Source organism: Manihot esculenta, chromosome 4 (genome assembly GCF_001659605.2).
Source record: "Manihot esculenta cultivar AM560-2 chromosome 4, M.esculenta_v8, whole genome shotgun sequence".
NCBI lineage: Eukaryota > Viridiplantae > Streptophyta > Magnoliopsida > Malpighiales > Euphorbiaceae > Manihot > Manihot esculenta.
Genome location: NC_035164.2, coordinates 31,827,208 through 31,845,479, shown reverse-complemented (window position 1 = coordinate 31,845,479; position 18,272 = coordinate 31,827,208). Strand labels below are relative to the sequence as shown.

At 32.2% G+C, this 18,272-nt stretch overlaps 1 protein-coding gene across 3 annotated transcripts; it reads left to right on the top strand.

The window, feature by feature from the left end:
* Window positions 1–10,792: 10,792 nt before the first annotated feature.
* On the top strand, window positions 10,793–16,495 carry LOC110614030 (putative UDP-rhamnose:rhamnosyltransferase 1). Of its 3 annotated transcripts, none has more exons than XR_002487698.2 (2): window positions 10,793–12,398; window positions 16,237–16,495. XR_002487698.2 is itself a non-coding variant. In XM_021755478.2 (1 exon), exon 1 carries the CDS (start codon window positions 10,909–10,911, stop codon window positions 12,298–12,300), a length of 1,392 nt encoding a protein of 463 aa, XP_021611170.1. In that variant the 5' UTR covers window positions 10,793–10,908; the 3' UTR covers window positions 12,301–12,600. The 3 variants fall into 3 exon arrangements, 1 of the variants encoding a protein (XP_021611170.1); XR_002487697.2 differs by lacking the exon at window positions 16,237–16,495 and adding an exon at window positions 15,660–15,677; XM_021755478.2 differs by lacking the exon at window positions 16,237–16,495 and having other exon boundaries at window positions 10,793–12,600.
* The last annotated feature ends 1,777 nt before the right edge of the window (window positions 16,496–18,272 follow it).

Sequence of the window (18,272 nt, the reverse complement as noted above, 5' to 3'; positions counted from 1 at the left end):
GGTAATTTAAAATAATAATTTTAAAATTAAATAATACATGAGCTGACTTATAAATTTATGAAATAAATGAGCTCATACTCTAATAAATTAAATATCAATGAATTTGAGTTTGATTATGAAAGGATCTGAAATTTAACTACGAATTTAATTAATTTTTAAACGCAATTTGCTTTGTTTATTAACTTTAGATTGTTATCTCTGTGCAAGACTGCAAGTGGCTCAACGGTTGGAGATATATAAGTAAAATAAATAATTTTTTTTTATTTATTTTTAATCTTCTGCTACTTGCTGATCTTATATCCCTATTCTGGAGCCGCATTAGACGATAAAATAAATTACTATTGAACTTAAAATAACATACCATTATTTTTTTTTCTCTCTTTGATTTTTATAGAGAGAAGCTCCCCATACCTCTCTCCTTTCCTTCTACAGTTAGTCTTTTAATAGAGAGTGAATTTTTTTAATTTTAGATTTATTTAACTTTTAAATAAAAATATAAAAATTTAATTGGATTCATATCCGAATTTATTTCTCCCCTTGCACGCAGAGTTTGTGTTGTGATACCGCAAATACATAGGTCGCACAAGTGATATAATGATAAAGTAGAATAATAGAGAATTAGCGTTAGAAATTGTGTTTAAGTATTAAATTATAGTTGTAGCAATTGTTTACTCTAATTAATTTAAAATTAAAATTAACTAATTAAGCTAAAAGATAAAACAAATTAAGCACAAATTAACAAGAAATAGCAATTAAGCAAATTAATTCTATACTAATAAGTCAAATTAACTACCAATTAAAAAGTAATTAAATTAAGTAATGATAAATTAACTAGAAATTAACTAAAATTAGCAATTAATTAAAATAAAAAAATTAAATATAGAAATGTAATTTAAGAGATTTGAGATTCATATTCCAATTAATTTGAATTTTCTCCAATTTCTATCCATTCATGAATATTCAATTGGAATTAATTCTAAAATCACTTTAATTCTCTTTTAAAATATCAAAAATTGTGTTTTAATTAAATCAATTTCTACTTTTTTTACTCTTTATTTAATAAAAATTTATTAAGTTGTTTAATAAATTATAAAACTCTCTCATACTCTTAATCAATTTCTTAAATCTAAGAATACAAGTTTTAATTTTAGGTTCTCCATCATTAATTTTCATCTTTCAGTGCATCAATTAATGATTAAAACACTATTTTAATTGGCCAAATAAAAAGCAAGAAATTAAAGTATAAAGAAAATAATTAAGATCAAATACCCTATTTAAAATGAAAAACTAGCTCAAACTCATTAATAAAAATTAGTTTAAATATAAAATTAAAATAAAAGATCACATACTCAAACTCTAAAATCTAAAATTTATTCATTAATCATGATATTTATAAAGGAAATTTTAAATTAAAATAAAAATATATAAAATTAATAAAGGAGAAAAAAAATCCAAATGTAGTACTCTTCAAACAACGAAAGATCCATGCCCGAAGAGCCTCTATTGGTGAAATTACGGCTGCTCCCTTGTTCTCCAAAAGTGATTAACGTGAAAATAAAGAAGAAAAGATAAAAAATAGGAAGAGAAAGGTAGGTGCTGCTCTTTCCTTTCTTCCAGAGTCTTTCCTCTGTAAAAGTAATAAAAGAACTATTTATATATATTAAAAATGTCATAACAATTAAATATTAATTTTGTGTACATATAATAAGCCGGCATGTTCACTGACATAAATTATAATATAATTTACTTACGCAATTTTCTGCCTTTCTCTAAATTAATGTTATTTAAGATTTAATTGACATTTTTTTCTATAAAATAAGAATAAAATATTATAAAATTTTAATTTATAAAAATTAATTAAAATTATTAAAAATATCAAATAAATAAATAAAAATTATTATTTATCTAAGTAAAATAAATGCAAAATATGTTTAAAAATATATAAAAATTAAGGTTAACTGTTTACAATCAATAAAACTTTTTTATTGGGTTATTTGCATATTTAAGCTCATTGAGAGGAAATTACATTGGGATGCGTTTTGTCGTTCTTGCATGCAGGTTTTTGGACTTCATCAAAAGAATCTTTAAGAATAGGCTCTTGCCTGCTCCGGGAGGAAAGGGGGCTTTCCTTTTTTGGACGCTTCATTTTCAAATATTTTCATTTGTATGTGCCTCCATTACTTGTAAATCTGCTTTGGTTGTGCGAAAGATTCATGGTTTAAGCTTTGATATAGAGACTGTCAGGGCTTTTTACTTGTTCGTTCTTGGCTTGGACCATCGATCCTTAAAGCACTGAGATTGTTGATGACCTATTATTTGCATGCCCTTCCATGGCTTGAATGAAGATTTTGGTTGTGCTCCTTTGTGTGGTTGGCTTTTGTAGTTCATACATAGTGAGCAAGCCTAGCTCTGTATCTAGTCAATAAGTGCTTCAGTTGGCATGTTTATCTTCTTCTTTAGCGACCTTGATAGCCTCCCTCTACTGATGTAGTCTAAGGCCTTGGCAGCAATCCAAAGTTCCTTTATCTCAACAGACTAGGATTTTTGTTGGGCATTTGGCTAATTGTAATCTTGTAGGTTTTGGGGCTTGGATTTTAGGCCTATTTATACTTTTAGCATGCGTTATTTAGGTCTAGTAAATTAGGGGATTGTGTTGAAATATTTGATTAGCCACGGAATTTTATATATATATATATAATTAATGTGAATAAAAAAATTAAATAATTATTATTTATAGAATGTGTTGCATGTACTTTTGAAAAAATGATTTCAAGTTTAATTTTTGGAGTTGTATTGCTTAGACTATTAATAAATTTGCAAATTATTAGTAAATTACCAATTTGTTGAAGAAGATCAACGAAGTTTATCAAATTAATAGCAATACAAAGCTAATTGTTCGACAAAAGATTAAAAGAAGACCGAAAAGAATGATGTTGTCCTTAAAAAGAGAGAAAAAAAAGTCTACGAGGTTGGAAAATTAAATTCTATTTACTTTTTTTTTATATAAAAAAATTACCGCTCAACGCTTTTTTAAAGAAGTGTATCATGCTCTGGTGCAACAATTTAATTCAATTATAGCTGAGAGAATATGCTCAATGATTGTCTAACAAGCTTTTTAAGACAAGATGATTAAGACAGAACAAAAGCCAGACGGTGCTAATTTGTATAAAATATTAAGAATAATTATTATTACTTTATTGATTTTTTATATAATTATAAATATATTTTGTTCATATTCAATGAAATTAATAAAAATAATATATTCTCCATAAATATTTATTCCATCTATAGAATTAATTTTCAATTTTATTTAAAAATAATAATTTATCTAATCACTTATTTTAATATTATTTTATTAACTTTAATTTATTTTTATTTTGTTTACTATATTTTAGTTGGTTATAATTGTTATTGCTAATTTAAGAATTTAAAACTTAATTTTTAAAATTTTTAAATTATTTTTATCTGGTCAAGACCAATGGCTTAGAATTTAATTTGTTGAATTTTTTAGAATAAATTCTATTTTAATTTTTAAATTATATTATAATTAATAGACCAATTAAATCTCTCTATTTTTATTCTATTCAAATATAAAATTTCTCTATCTATTTTTTCATTAATTTAAAAATAAATAATTACTTAAATCTATGAAAATTATTTTTTCTTCTCCAAATACTTTTATTATAACATATAACACGTATAAAATAAATCACTCTCTAGATTCAAAAACTTCTTCTTCCTGGAGAAGAACCCTAGCTGCCACCCCCTCTTCATACACAGCCGATTGCCGTTCTTGACCTGCAGTCGCTGTCAGTCCACAAACCAGTGGATCACGCAACGATTAAGCCTCCGCCAGCGCCGAGCCAGCCCAGGAGCCACAACCTCGGCGGAATCGAGAGGCTCATCCTCTCGGTTTCTCTTCTGCTGGTGAGGAGGACGATCTCCATGCGGACGTTGCGGCTGCATTGCATGCCGTTCGTGCTTCGCCAGTGATAGGCATGCGATGGTCGCTACCCACCAAATCGTGAACATCACACCTGGTGGACGTTTGATCAAAGTTCAGTTGCTGTTTCCAGTGAAATCTAAGAAGGAAATTATTATTGGAGCAGATTTCTATACCAATAATTTGCACAAATGATTCTTTTACCTCCTTCTATTGCATTCCTGTATTTAAGAAAATCTAATGATACAGATGATATTTTTATCACCTGCAGTATCTCATGAGTATAGCAATGGATTGTTGGTAGAAAGTTCATGGATTAGAAATAAGGACTACACTGCTCGATTAGTAGTTCCTTCAGTTTTGGAATTCATCAATAGATTTTCGAATGGAATTTGATGAAATCAAGAAGAGAAACCACCAGACTATAGTGGAGATGGAATATTTATAGAATTTAAATTATTTCTCCATTCTTTTTAATAGATTTTAAAATGAAAATACTTTTAATTTAAATGGAATAAAAATATAAAATTAAATATTTAGTTATAAAAATAAATAAATTGATATATTAATTATGTTAAAATTTAGAGGGTAAATTATAATTTATTTTTATTATTATTATTTTTAATTAGCCATGCGAAGGCCATTTGAAGTGTGGGTGCAAATTACTCCACGTGTCAACCTATGCTTTTTCTTCATTTGAGTTTTGTGTTTTTGCACGTGTGGACAACATTCCGGTGTGCACGGCAAGAAAATTAAAAGAGTTTATTCAGCACAGTCAACAACTTACAACACGGGGACTAGGCTGAAGGAATGCAAAAGATTCTAGGATTCATTCTAGCATATAAATACTAAAATGGAAAATTAGTTATTTAATTTTTATAATATAATAAAATTTATTAATTCATCTCTTTATTTTAAAAAATATATTAAAATATTTTTAATATTTTAAAATATCTATTAATTAATTTTTTTTATTAATTTTAGTCGTTAAATATAAATAAAAAAATTTAAAATATTACTGACATATTAGTAGACTAAAAACTTGAAAGACTAACTAATGAATTTTTTAAAATTATAAGAACTAAATAATAAAATATTTAACCGTTAAAATTAACGAAAAAAATTAATCAGTAGATTCTTTAAAATATTAAAAATATTTTAATATATTTTTTAAAATAGAAAAAATAATTAATAAATTTTATTATATCATAAAAACTAAATATTATTCTTTCTTAATAAAATTTTGAAAAATCTTTTGAGTACTTTCTCTCAACCCTAGCCTCCAAATCAAGATCAAGAAAGTATGTAGATTTCTTTTTGGGAGAAGCTTTGAAAACATTGAAGGTTCAATTTCCAGATTTTACAGGACCTTAACAATAATTGTTTGGTAAGATTTCAATTCTTAAATTTTTATGAAATTTAATAAAATTTTATGTTTTGTGTGTTTAATTTTGATAAATTATTTTCCTCCTACTCTATTATTCGAATCCCACAATATACAATCTAAAAATGGAGACCTACAAAATGGAAAAAAATATTAAAGGTCTATCAGAAATACCCGTGAAAACCCTCCGACATTAAGGTTATATCTAAAAAATTATTACAAAAAATTTTAATAGTATGAGATATAAAGGAAATAATGGAGAGAGAAAGATGAGAAGAAACTGAAGAAGAAGAGAGGGAGCCCCCTTAAAAGGATGCAAAGACTCTCTCTTGTCAAGGTTTGCTCACCTTGAAAAAAAACAGCCCTTTTTGTCTTGTTAATCGCAATTCACGTAGAAACGCGAAAATATTTTTTGGCATATTTAAAAATAGATTTTAAATAAAATAATATTATAATTTTTTATATATTATCAGATGTGGTTTTACCTCTCAGAGTTATTTATGACGGTTTGAAAAGGGAATATAATTCGTCAATTTGACTCTAGTTATCTATTCGGTAGGCGCTTACGAATTTCGAGGGGATGTGTGATAAATTGAGTCGAAAAACTACACGTAGATTGGATTGAGTGAGTACGTTCTAAAAAAGCAAGAAAATTTAAAATGTATTATTTTGATAATGGAATTATTTTTATTTTATTTCTAAAGGTCTTACCTTTAAAGGTCTTACTTTTAGAATTCTCACTTTGGAGATGTAGTTGTGGGAGATCGTACATTGATGGTCCTCCCTTTGAAAGATTTAACCTTGGTGGTCTTCCTTTTGCAAGATCTGACCTTGGTGGTCTGTTCTTTTAAAATGTTTTAAACTGTCTGACCTTGATAGTTTTCCTTTGGAAGGTCTGACTTTGGTGGTATTCCTTTACAAGGTTTGATCTTGGTGGTCTTCCTTTTGAAAAGTTTGCAATTTCAAAGCTTGCCCTTTCAGATCTTGCCCTTTTGATCTGAACTCAGTAGTATGCCCTTCTAACCTGACTTTAATGATCTCCCTTTCTAGGTCTTGCCCTTCCCGATCTCAGTGGTCTGCTCTTCTGACCTGACCTGACCTCAGTGGTCTATCCTTCCGACCTAACCTTAATGGTTTGCGCTTCTGACCTGTCCTTAATGGTCTTCCCTTCCAGGTCTTGCCCTTCTGACCTGACTTCAATGGTCTATCCTTCCAACTTGACCTTCCAGGTCTTGCTCTTCTGACCTGACCTCAGTGGTCTGCCCTTTCGATCTGACCTTAATGGTCTCCCTTTCTAGGTTTTACCCTTCCGACTTGACCTTAGTTGTCTCCCCTTCCAGGTCTTACCTTTCTGACTTGACCTCAGTGGTCTACCCTTCCGACATACCCTTTCACATAGCACAAATCTGAATGCACAAGTTCAAGTGGTCTTTTAGCTCTTCATGCCTACTTTATAGGAAGTGGATCTATGTGCTTATTGCCCAGAATACAATGCTCAGAAATATGCTCAGGAACTTGAATGCTTGGCAAGCCAGAAACCCATTCCTTATTTGCAAGGAATTTAATGCTTCCAAAATTCAAGTGTTCAAGACGCATATATCATAGCCAGTTATTATCAATAACCATGGAGTTATAATAAGAAGAATTACGATAATTAATATGGGTTAGAAACTGCTTGTTGACATCTTCGTTTTCAGGATCACACTCTTTTTTATATCACTGATAGTGCACTCATACTTGTTGAAACACAAGTCATAGCTTTTTCTGCTAGTTGTCTCACGCTCAAAAGATTTTAGCAAATGCTAGGAGCATAATACACTTTAAAAATATAGTTTGAAGATCAATTCTTGACTTTAATGGTAATCCTCCCTTTCTCTAGAACTGAAATTTTATAGTTATCACCAAATTTCACTAAAGAATGAAATGACTCATCGAGCTCAGAAAAGACTTCCTTATTTCCACTCAAATGATTACTACGGCCTGAATCTAACAACCAATGACTGTCATTACTATTGGAGGTTTCATGACTAGCCAGTAGAGAGTTTTTGGATTATCATTCTGAGCAACTCTAGCATAATTTCTCTCTATTTTAAATTCTCCTGGCACGACATGCTTTGTTATAGTGCCCATATTTTTTGCAGTTATGACACTGAATATGTAACTTGCATTCATATTGATAGTGACTAGACTTTTTGCATTTATGACATTGAATATTAAATTTATTTTGAGAAAAATTATTACCTCTTGCTCCTTGTCTAGCAGTAGGTCTGAAATTTCTGCCTCCCCTGCCTCTAAAATTTTGGCCTCTTTGATTATGCTATGTTTTACTTGTGATTGACTCCTTTTCATTTCTTTAATTTATTTGGACTTTTAAAGCTTGTTCCAATGTGCTTGGTGACCTCTCATTCATCCACATTTCTCGGGACTCCAATGAGGCTTCTAAATCATTAAGAGTCAAAGCTTCAAGTTCTTTAGATTCTTTAATGGTTGTAACCACATAATCAAACCGACTTGACAGCATTCGCAGAATTTTCTCTACAACATCTTTTTTTCAATTTTATCATAATTATTTTTCATCTCATTGACTATTTTCTATATGCGAGAAAAATAATCACGAACACTTTCATCTTTTTCCTGCTCCATCAGCTCATACTGTCTTTTTAATCCCTACAATCTCATTCTTTTAACTGGATCTGCATCTTCATATATTTTGAGCAAAATATTCTAAGTCTTTTTTACTATTTTAGCATGAAATATTTTTTCAAGAACTGATAGCTCAACGAACTGACAAATTAAAAGTAGGGCCTTCTCGTTGAGTGAACGATTACGAACTAATTGTTGTTTTTCTTCAGCTATTGGCTTTTCTCTCTAAAAATTCTGATTTCAAATGCAAAGAATTGATTCCATTTTATAACTGAAAATTGGTGGTACCCATTTGTGAAATTTGTCGACTTCAAATCGGAGATGTTGAAGTAAATTTCACCCTATTTATCCACATGCAGCATCTTGAAAAACTCCACCATGTGCTGTCCCTTTTGAAGAGACTCCACCATATGATGTCCATCTTGCCAACTCAAATATTTTTATGGTTAAATAATCTTTTTATGCTAAGTAAATATTTTTAAAGGCCATTCATTTTCTTAGTGTTGAAGTAAAACTCAAAAAGGATGATTGATTTTTCAAGAAGCTTGAGGTGGCAAGTTAGAATGGCACCAAGTTTAATTTCTAACAACAAATCTAACTGACAAGAAAACACTTAATGCAAAAAACAAATCAAACTCAAACAGCTATCCACCCAACCCAACCCACGAATCAAATTAACAACCCAACAATCACCCCATTGAATTGACAACCTAACAACCATCAAAACACCGTTAAATTATCGACAATCAAATCAAGAACAAGGCATAAACAACACAACAAACACTGAAACGATAACAAGCCAATCAACCACTGCAACAACTAAAAAAAGCAACAAAAAAATATAGTGCCAGACAAAAGCAGGCATACATGCAACAAAGTAAAAGGAAAAAGCCTTTGGCTAGATTGATGTCAACGTAGAAATTCACAGGAGTGTGATTCATCGAATGTGGTACTACTGTCTCAAAATATTAATATCAATGCAAATGATAATTCTCCATGAAGCCTGAGAGATCCTCTCAAAGCACTCTCAATCCATCTCCATAAAGCTTGGCTTGTATTGAGACACAGACGTAAAAAAATTACGGTAATTTTGAATTGTATATAATAATTAACACGAAATTATTAAATAATTTGAGTTATTTATTTTGAATTATGTGAAAAGTGGGTGCAAAAATTATTTGGGTTAATTTGAGTCCGACTGTTTCAATTGATATCAGAGCCACCCTGAATCAGATAAATTATGTAAAGTTAATAGACGAAAGGGCTACTCGTGAGAGACGAGATGGAGCCGCCCAAAATACTAGTGAACCACAATATTCAAAGGTCCGATTCTGATTAGCAATTATATTTAATTCAGTTACGACGAAAACGTCACAAATTTAACAGAAAAGTATAAAAATCAACGGTCTGCTTGAGCTACCAACTTGTACTGCTTTCCATGTCGAAAAATTATGATAATTTTGAATTGTATATAATAATTAGCACGAAATTATTAAATAATTTAAATTAATAATTTTAAATAAAATAAAAAATAAGTCCAAAAATTATTTGACATATTAAGATGTGTTTTGATCCGGCCGTTTCAATACCCTCCAATCACTCTCAATCCACGTCAAAAAGGAATTTCCTCTCAAAAATAAATCACAGGCTTGAAAAGAAAATTAAAAAGAAAAACTCCAAAAAGCTACCATCCAATCACGCTGAGAGAGAATTATAACAAGCAGAGACAAACTAAAAAAATAGCCAACCTCACAAATACAAAAACTATTAGAAGAAAATGCAAGCCAAACGAATTACAAGAAAAAAACAAAAACAATCACACACAAAACCTAACCCTCCCTCATTCCTCTTCCTCTTTATTTTTCTCAATATGTATAAAAAATTATATCATTCTCATTAATATAAGTTAACGATGACAATTTAAAAGGCTAATTGAATAACAAAATCTAGTTTATGTAAATTTTAAATTTTCTCCTTTTTATTTAAGTGCAATTTCAGATAAATGTCAATAAACATCTTAAATTCAGATTTTCTTTATATATAGTACATTATATATAATAAGAAGATATTTCACATCATGTACAAATTTTAATTTAAATGTTAAATTTTTAAAATAAATTTTGGACATTAAGTTTAAAATATAACTAAAATTATACTCAAATAAAAAAGTTAAAATAAATAAATTTAAAATAAAAACATTTAAATTAACAGTGTCAATCGTAAAACACATTTTTTTTTTCAAATAAAATCATACTTTTCCCTGCAAGTAAACTGAACTATGGAGATAAACGGATAGAAAATCTGCGAAAATTAAATTACTTAAATTTAAATTTAATTTATATTAATAATATTTAAATTTATCTTGAATTCAATTAAATTTTAATTTAAACTATTTAAATTCGTTCTAAATTCGATTATTGTTATCCGAATAAATTCAGAATCTGTCTAATTTTATATATTTTAATTAATAATTTATATAAAAATATTTTTTATTAATAATTTTTATTTAAAAAATTTAATAATTTTAAAAGATATTTAAATTTTAATTTTTAAATAAAAAGTATAAATATTATTATAAAATATATTTTTTATATTAAATTAATTATTTATATAAATAAATTTAAACAATAAACATTCTATATATAAAATTTAAATCTGATTTAATTCTAAATGAATATTATTTTTTAAAATTAAATTTAGATAAAATTTAATTATAATTATTTAAATTCATTTTATTAAGATTCAATTGGATGATTATGCGAAAATACTCTATTTGTGGGTTCTGTTATTTGATTGAGGAACTGCAATTAGACAACATTGGCCGCTTGAAAGTGAAACCTGCAAAAAGAACATGACAGAGCCTATATATCTAAAAGCAATTTGCCGACAGTAAACAAAAGAACTCTCTCGAACAGCACCCACAGCCACATAATTCAACATGAGCGAAGCTAAGAAGCTGCACGTTGCTCTGTTTCCATGGCTAGCATTCGGTCATCTAATCCCATTCCTTGAGCTCGCCAAGCGCATAGCTAAGAGGGGTCACAAAATCTCTTTCATATCCACCCCCAGAAACATCCAACGTCTACCAAAAATTCCTCCAAATTTGGAACCTCTTCTCAATTTAGTGAGCCTCCCTTTGCCGACAGTTGAACATCTCCCACAGAATGCGGAGGCCACCACTGATATACCTTCCCGGAAAACTGCATACCTCAAGATTGCCTATGACGGTCTCCAAGTCCCTCTGCTTCAGTTTTTACAAACTTCTAATCCAGATTGGATCATCTATGACTTTGCTCCCTATTGGTTACCTCCCATGGTGGCTGATCTTGGGATTTCTGCTGTCTTCTTCAGTATGTACGGTGCCTGGACTCTATCTTTCTTAGGATCATCTCCCTCAGCCCTGATTAAAGGTGAGGATCCACGAACTCGACCAGAGGATTTCACTGTGCCTCCTCAGTGGATCCCTTTTCCTTCCAAGGTCGCTTTTCGGCTCCATGAGGCAAAGCGAGCTTTTGCTGATCACTTTGAGGTAAACACTTCGGGTTTCTCCGATATGTTTCGTTTAGGTTCAGTAATGCAAGGTTGTGACGCTATAGTTATACGGAACTGCAATGAGCTAGAACGTAATTTTTCGATGCTTGTCGAGGAGTTTTCCGGCAAGCCTGTTCTACCACTAGGTTTATTGCCGCCTGTAGATCTTGATGGCAGCAGTGACGAAGATGTTACATGGCTTACAATCAAAGAGTGGCTAGACAAGCAAAGCAAAGGTTCTGTGGTTTACATAGCATTTGGAAGCGAGTCGGAACTGAGTCAACCCGAGTTACACGAATTGGCACATGGATTGGAGTTATCAGGGTTTCCATTCTTTTGGGCTCTAAGGAAGCGAGATAACTCGGTGAAATTACCAGACGGGTTTGAGGAGCGAGTGAAGGGACGTGGAATGGTGTGGGGAAGTTGGGTACCTCAACTCAAAATTATGGGTCATGAATCGGTGGGAGGCTTCTTAACTCACTGTGGTTATGCTTCAATGTTAGAGGCACTTTACTTTGAACGTCCTTTGATCATGCTGCCAATCTCCATAGACCAAGGATTAATTGCAAGATTTTTTAGTGAGAAGATGGTGGGTATAGAGGTGAAACGAGATGGAGAAGATGGGTCTCTTAGAAGGGACTCGATAGCTGCCTCGCTTAGGTTAGTTATGGTTGAAAAGGAAGGAGAAGTCTATAGAAACGGAGCAAAGGAGATGAAGAAACTAATTGCAGATAAAGATGTTCACGATCGATACATAGACCATTTTGTTGAGTTTATGCAAAATCACCGAGTTGCTTGAACGAGTCAACTCAACTATGTGATTTCGAACCGTAAGCGCCATAATGGTAGAGCATGTGCTGAATGTTGATTGTTTAATGCGCCTCGTCCTGCTGAAAGGTGTGTGTGCCTTGTTTTAATTTAATTAATTGTTGTTTCAGTGTGCCAATGAGATAAAAAAAAACTCTAGGTAATTACTTGTATTATTGAATGATTCATATTTGATCAGTTGGTATTTTAGTTTTTTGGATTTCACATGATTTTGTAGTGTGAGTTTATGTAAGTTGTTACCCGATAAATAAAATCACTTATTTTAGAGTTATTGAGATGGTCGGTAGGTCGGATGATTAGACAATCAGATTATCATTTCAAGATGACTAGGTCGGACCACTTCTCCAACAGTTCAAGTCACGACTTCTACAACATATCAGATTAGACGACCAATGTTCAAATCAGACGACTTCTGTAGTTGATTAAGTGAAGACATTTTTAGTAGAACAGGGTCGGACGACTTTTATTTCAAAAGACGTGTCAGCTAATAGAAGAGGTCAGACAATTATTTTAGAAGACGCGCTAATTAACAAAAGAGGTCGGGCAATTATTCTAGAGAACACGCCAGCTGCACAAAATAATGAAAAAATATTTTTTCTTTTTTCAACTCACATGTTTTTTGTTATAATAATAGCTGCACATAATGAGCTGTACACAATGACGTACCCATTTTAGAATAAGTCAAAAATCAAGTGAGTTTTTGCCTTAGTCTTTTTATTTCTAGCCATGTTTCTTTTTGCAATATGGTATTAAAGCAATAACATTTTTTTTCCTTTTTATTTTTCTTCTTCTTTTTCCTTCCCACTACGTTCATGGCAAACCAAAATATGAGGTTCTTGAATTAGACTTAAAACCAAACAACAAATTATCTCACCAATCCTTCAAATCTATATTTTTTACGTCCAAGTGAAAATTTTGCCTTAATTCTTGTGTCATATGATCTCTCATAATCAAATTATCGTTCTTAGTGCAGAGCCATTAAAATGGCCTTATAATCCAAGAACAAGATAAAATTTATTGATGGATCTTTAAAGATGCCAAAAGTCACAGATCAGATGTTTGCAGTATGGAAAATGTGTAATAACATTGTTCTATCTTGGATCACGAAATCTTTGTCATAGCCAATTGTGCAGAGTATTATTTGGATAGATGTTGCAGCAGACGCCTAGAAAGACCCTCAAGATCGATTCTTGCATGTAGATATGTTTCGCATCTATGATTTACAGGAAGAAGTTTACCATCTCAAATAGGCAGATTCATCTGTTACGAACTACTTCACCCATCTAAAAACCTTGTGGGATGAATTAATCAACTTCGGACCCCTACCTCAGTACACATGTGATCCTTCATGCAATTGTGGTGCAATTGCAACTGTGAGAACTTACAGAGAAAACGATTATGTCATTAGATTTTTAAAGGGTCTCAATGATCAGTTCAACAATGTCAGGTGGCAAATCATGATGATAGATCCACTATCTTCAATAAACAAAGTTTTTTCTCTTGTGGTACAACAAGAAAGACAATTATTTCTTATTGTAATTCCAGAATCTAAAGCATTGATTGCCAAATCTAACCAAGAAATATTTCAAAAATCTTATCATGGACGAGGTACTAATACATTTTCTCTCCAAGGTAATAAAAGATACAATACTCAGAATAACACCAAGATTTGTACTTTCTATGGCAAATCAAGACACACAAAGGAGACTTGTTATAGAAAACATGGTTTTTCACCTGATTTTAAGTTTAGAAATTGCTCCAACAACGCTAGTATCAATAACATCGAAATAATTGATTCATCTAGCATTGTTGCTTTCAATCAAGGCAATCCTGATTCCTCAAATCTTCATTTCACTCAAGATCAATATCAACGCTTACTTGCTTTGATTCAACCAGTAAGTCAATCAACCAAATCTAAACAAGACATACACTCCATAAATCAAGTAGCACATTCACGGCCACAGATTCGCTTCATCTCAATACTTCTTGCTTCAATTTTCTATGTAATTTTTCTATTTTATTGTGTTATTTGCAAACTAATGTATGGATCTTAGGCACTGAAGTTACTGTTCATGTTTGTTTTTCTCTTAATCATTTCCTACCATACAAAAGAATTAGGCCTATACGTGTCAAATTGTAATACCCGGCTAGACTCCGGTAACGAAATTCCTACCGTCCGGTGGAATCTCGGATGTCGGAAATCTCTAGAAGGGTAAAGTCATGTTTTCATAAAATGTTTTATTGTATTTAATGATTTCAAGTAAGGAGGAAATTGAGTTTTGAATGAAATAGACTATGGAGGCATTTCTAGGTTCGACCGCCGAACCTCAAGTTTGGCCGCCGAACATTGAATGGTTTAGGGGGGCAAGTTAGGCTTCCGAAAGAGGCAAAGGTTCGGCCGCCGAACTTGCATGAGTTTTGGAGGCACTTTAGGCTGCCGAAAGGTGGTCTGGCAGCCCCTATAAAAGGGCCCCATGGCCGAAATGGGCGAGTTTTCTCCCCATTTTCGGCCAACGGTGAGTCCATGCCCTCCCATGGTCGTTTTTAATGTTTTTCCTTCAAATCTTTCATTTATTAACAAGTTTTATCTCGGTTTGAAGATATTTGAGCAAGTTTTGGAGCTTGGAGACCAAAGAGTGGATTTCTCCCCATCTCCAAGTTAGGATCGTCTTCCCTCTCGATCTTCAAGAGGTAAGCTTAGATCCTACCCCTCTTGTATGTTTTAAACGAGTTTTATGAAGTTTTATGGGGTAGAAATGCATGTTTAGGTTATTGTTGATTTTATGGTTAATGTTATGTTTTTGAGCAATGTGGGTTGTTTGATGTGTTGTAGTTGGGGTTTAGGATAGTTTGAACCCCCTAGGAGCTTATATGCTTGAGTTTGCATGTTGTAGAATAGGTAAATGCATGTTGAATGAGTTGGGAGGCTTTTGTGCATATTAAAGGCTGAGTTTCTACCCTTTGGAAGAACTCAGGTTCGGCAGTCGAAGGCTCTTTCGGCCGCCGAACCTGCCTGTGGTAGCATGTATCGGCTGCCGAACCCTGCCCCCGAAAGTGGACTTTCGGCTTTGGAAGGGAGTTTCGACCGCCGAAGGTGCCGCCGAACATGCATGAGTTTCGTCTCTGGAGGGAACCTTCGGCAGCCGAAAGTGCCGCCGAAGGTGCATGACTTTCGGCTCTGGAGGGACTTTCGGCCGCCGAAAGTGCCCTGTTCAGCCTTCCTTTGCATGATTTATGTGATTGTTTTAAGGTGTTTTAGGGGATTTTTGGGGAGTATTTTAGAGTCATGTTCATGGATGTTTGGTCCCTCATTTGAGTCCACCTATGTAGGTTCGGACCCGAGGAACCGAGGACTCCAGCAGTGAGTCAGCTACTTCAGTGTCTTGTCAGAGCTAGCCTAAGGTGAGTGGAATAACTCTTTATGCTTTAAAGTAAATAAATCAGTTCTTAGCATGATTCACGCATCATGAATGCCATGAGATATATTAGGGTGCTTGCATTAGAATTCACGAATATGTTGCATTGCATATTATGTTGTTGATATGGATAAATGTTGGATGATCCTTTAGTCCGCACTATGATATGATATGATATGGTATGGTATGGAAGACCAGTGAGGCCCATTCTACGCCCCTGGCACTATGTAAGAGAAAGACCAGTGAGGCCCATTCTACGCCCCTGGCATATTGGAATGTTATGTTATGTAATGTAAGAGAAAGACCAGTGAGGCCCAGTCTATGCCCCTGGCACTATTGAAATGTGTAGTGGGCTATTGGTGACAAGTTCATCCTTGACGTGATTTGTCTGTGATGTGATGCATTTCATGATATCATATGTTTTAAATATAATATTTTATTATTCTGCTCACTGGGCTCTAGTAGCTCACCCCACTCCCTTAATCCCCCAGGTTTGCAGGTACGGGATAGACCAGGAGGCCATCTAGAGTAAAGTGATGTCTTGTAATAGCTAGTTGTGGACATGAGAATATTGTAATGTAATGTATCGAATAGTTATGAAATGTTAAGGATTGTATTGAGGATAGAATTGTGCTTGATTCTAGTATGTTAGTTAATCCCTTTATACATGGTCTTTAATAATGTTTTATTATTGTTTATGTAAACCAAACTTAAGTTATGATATGTTACCCCATTGGAGCAATTGATGAGGACTCCAGTGTGGGGTTGATGTTTATGTTTATGAATAGTGCATGCACGGGTTGAGTTTGGTGATTGAATGAAAAGAAAAGTTCAAAATTTTTATGTATGTGTTGACCATGTATGTGATTAAACAGGTTTATAGGATGAATGTTTGGCTTGCTACGGGTTCCGGCGGCTTTAAGCCGATTTGGATCCTAGCGCCGGTAGCAGTCCGGATTCCGGGTCGTTACACAAATCATCAAATGGTGCTATAGTTACTGCAAATATATCTGGCACAATATATTTCTCCTGATATCTCATTCTTCATGAAGCCTTATATATACCTCAGTTTTCTTTTAATTTTATTTCAGTCACTAAATTGACCTCATCACTTCATTATTATCTCATATTTTGTCATGATAAATACATCATACATGAGCAGAATACATTAAAAGAGGATTGTTTTAGCTAAAGCAAAAGATGGTCTTTACCTTATGACAGATCCTGCAACATCCTTTCCTTCATTCAATACAATTTTATCCAGCCATTTTACTAATTCATTAAAAATAGCCCTAACCATTAAAACTTCATAGGCCACAAGCCTAAGCATATGAAACCTTAGATTCTAAATCCGACCTGTTTGATGGATGACCGAATATCTCTTTTTCATGGTGTCATTCTCTCCATATTTTTCTTTATAAATGTTAATTCAAAACAACACTTGTTCATTCAAATCACACTAAAAATAAGAAAAATCTTAAATAATATAGAGAAAATTTGTAAAGTGATCTAAGAAACACTTCGAGAACAGTCATGGAATATGCCTTAGAAAAGAAACTCAATTGACTCGATTGGACGGTCTCTTATAAGCTTTAAGAGATCGAGAACCAAACCGAGGTTGCCAAAAGTATTATTAAATCTATCATATCTCTGCAAGTGTAAAATCAAAACATATAGATAATATGCAAATGTTAGTTTACTGCTTTTTGGATCTCCTCTTTTGAAGCTCAAATATGGCGATTGATATTATTTACAACCCCATCTAGAAATGAAGATGAGAAACCACCAATCTTCAAAGTCAGAACATCAAGATAGTACCCTATTTTGATGGGGTGGAAAACAATAATAGACAGAGGGGAGGAGAAAGTTTACCTAAAAAAGTAAAGAAACAAGAGGAAATTCTCCCTACAAGATAAAAAAGTTTATTTCATTCTCATAAAAATATTTTCTCCTTTAGTAGACAAGGGCAGAAGCATATATGAAACTGCTCATTATCTAGCAAAGGCTATATTCCCTTCAAAATTCAAGGGTTGATAAGAATATGGAGAAACTTCCTGAAAACTTTGCTTCTATCTCCCTTGTTCATGCAAATGGTGTTTGTAAGCCATGCTTTAGCATCTAAGGCTCTTCATGATATCAATTCCATTTATAATCCTATGGGCCAACTTAACTTTGTAATTTTGGATCTATATATGGCAGTTTTGTTTTCTGAATGAATTCCCTCTTCAATAATTTTTTTTTCTTCTGTCATAAATTACATATTATTTTTTTAAAAAAATAATAACATATTATTAGTTTCTCAACATATTATTATTTAATAGTTTAAAAATATTAATATTAATGAACTATGAATGAGAGGTATATTAGAAAAGAAAATATTAAAATTATTGCTTTAATTATATTAATTATGTTTTTTAATCATGTGAAAATAATTATATGCTTATTTTTATAGAATGAGAAAAAATATTTAATAAAAAGCATATTTTACAAATTTTACTTAAATAAGAAAAAGAATAATTTTTTTACC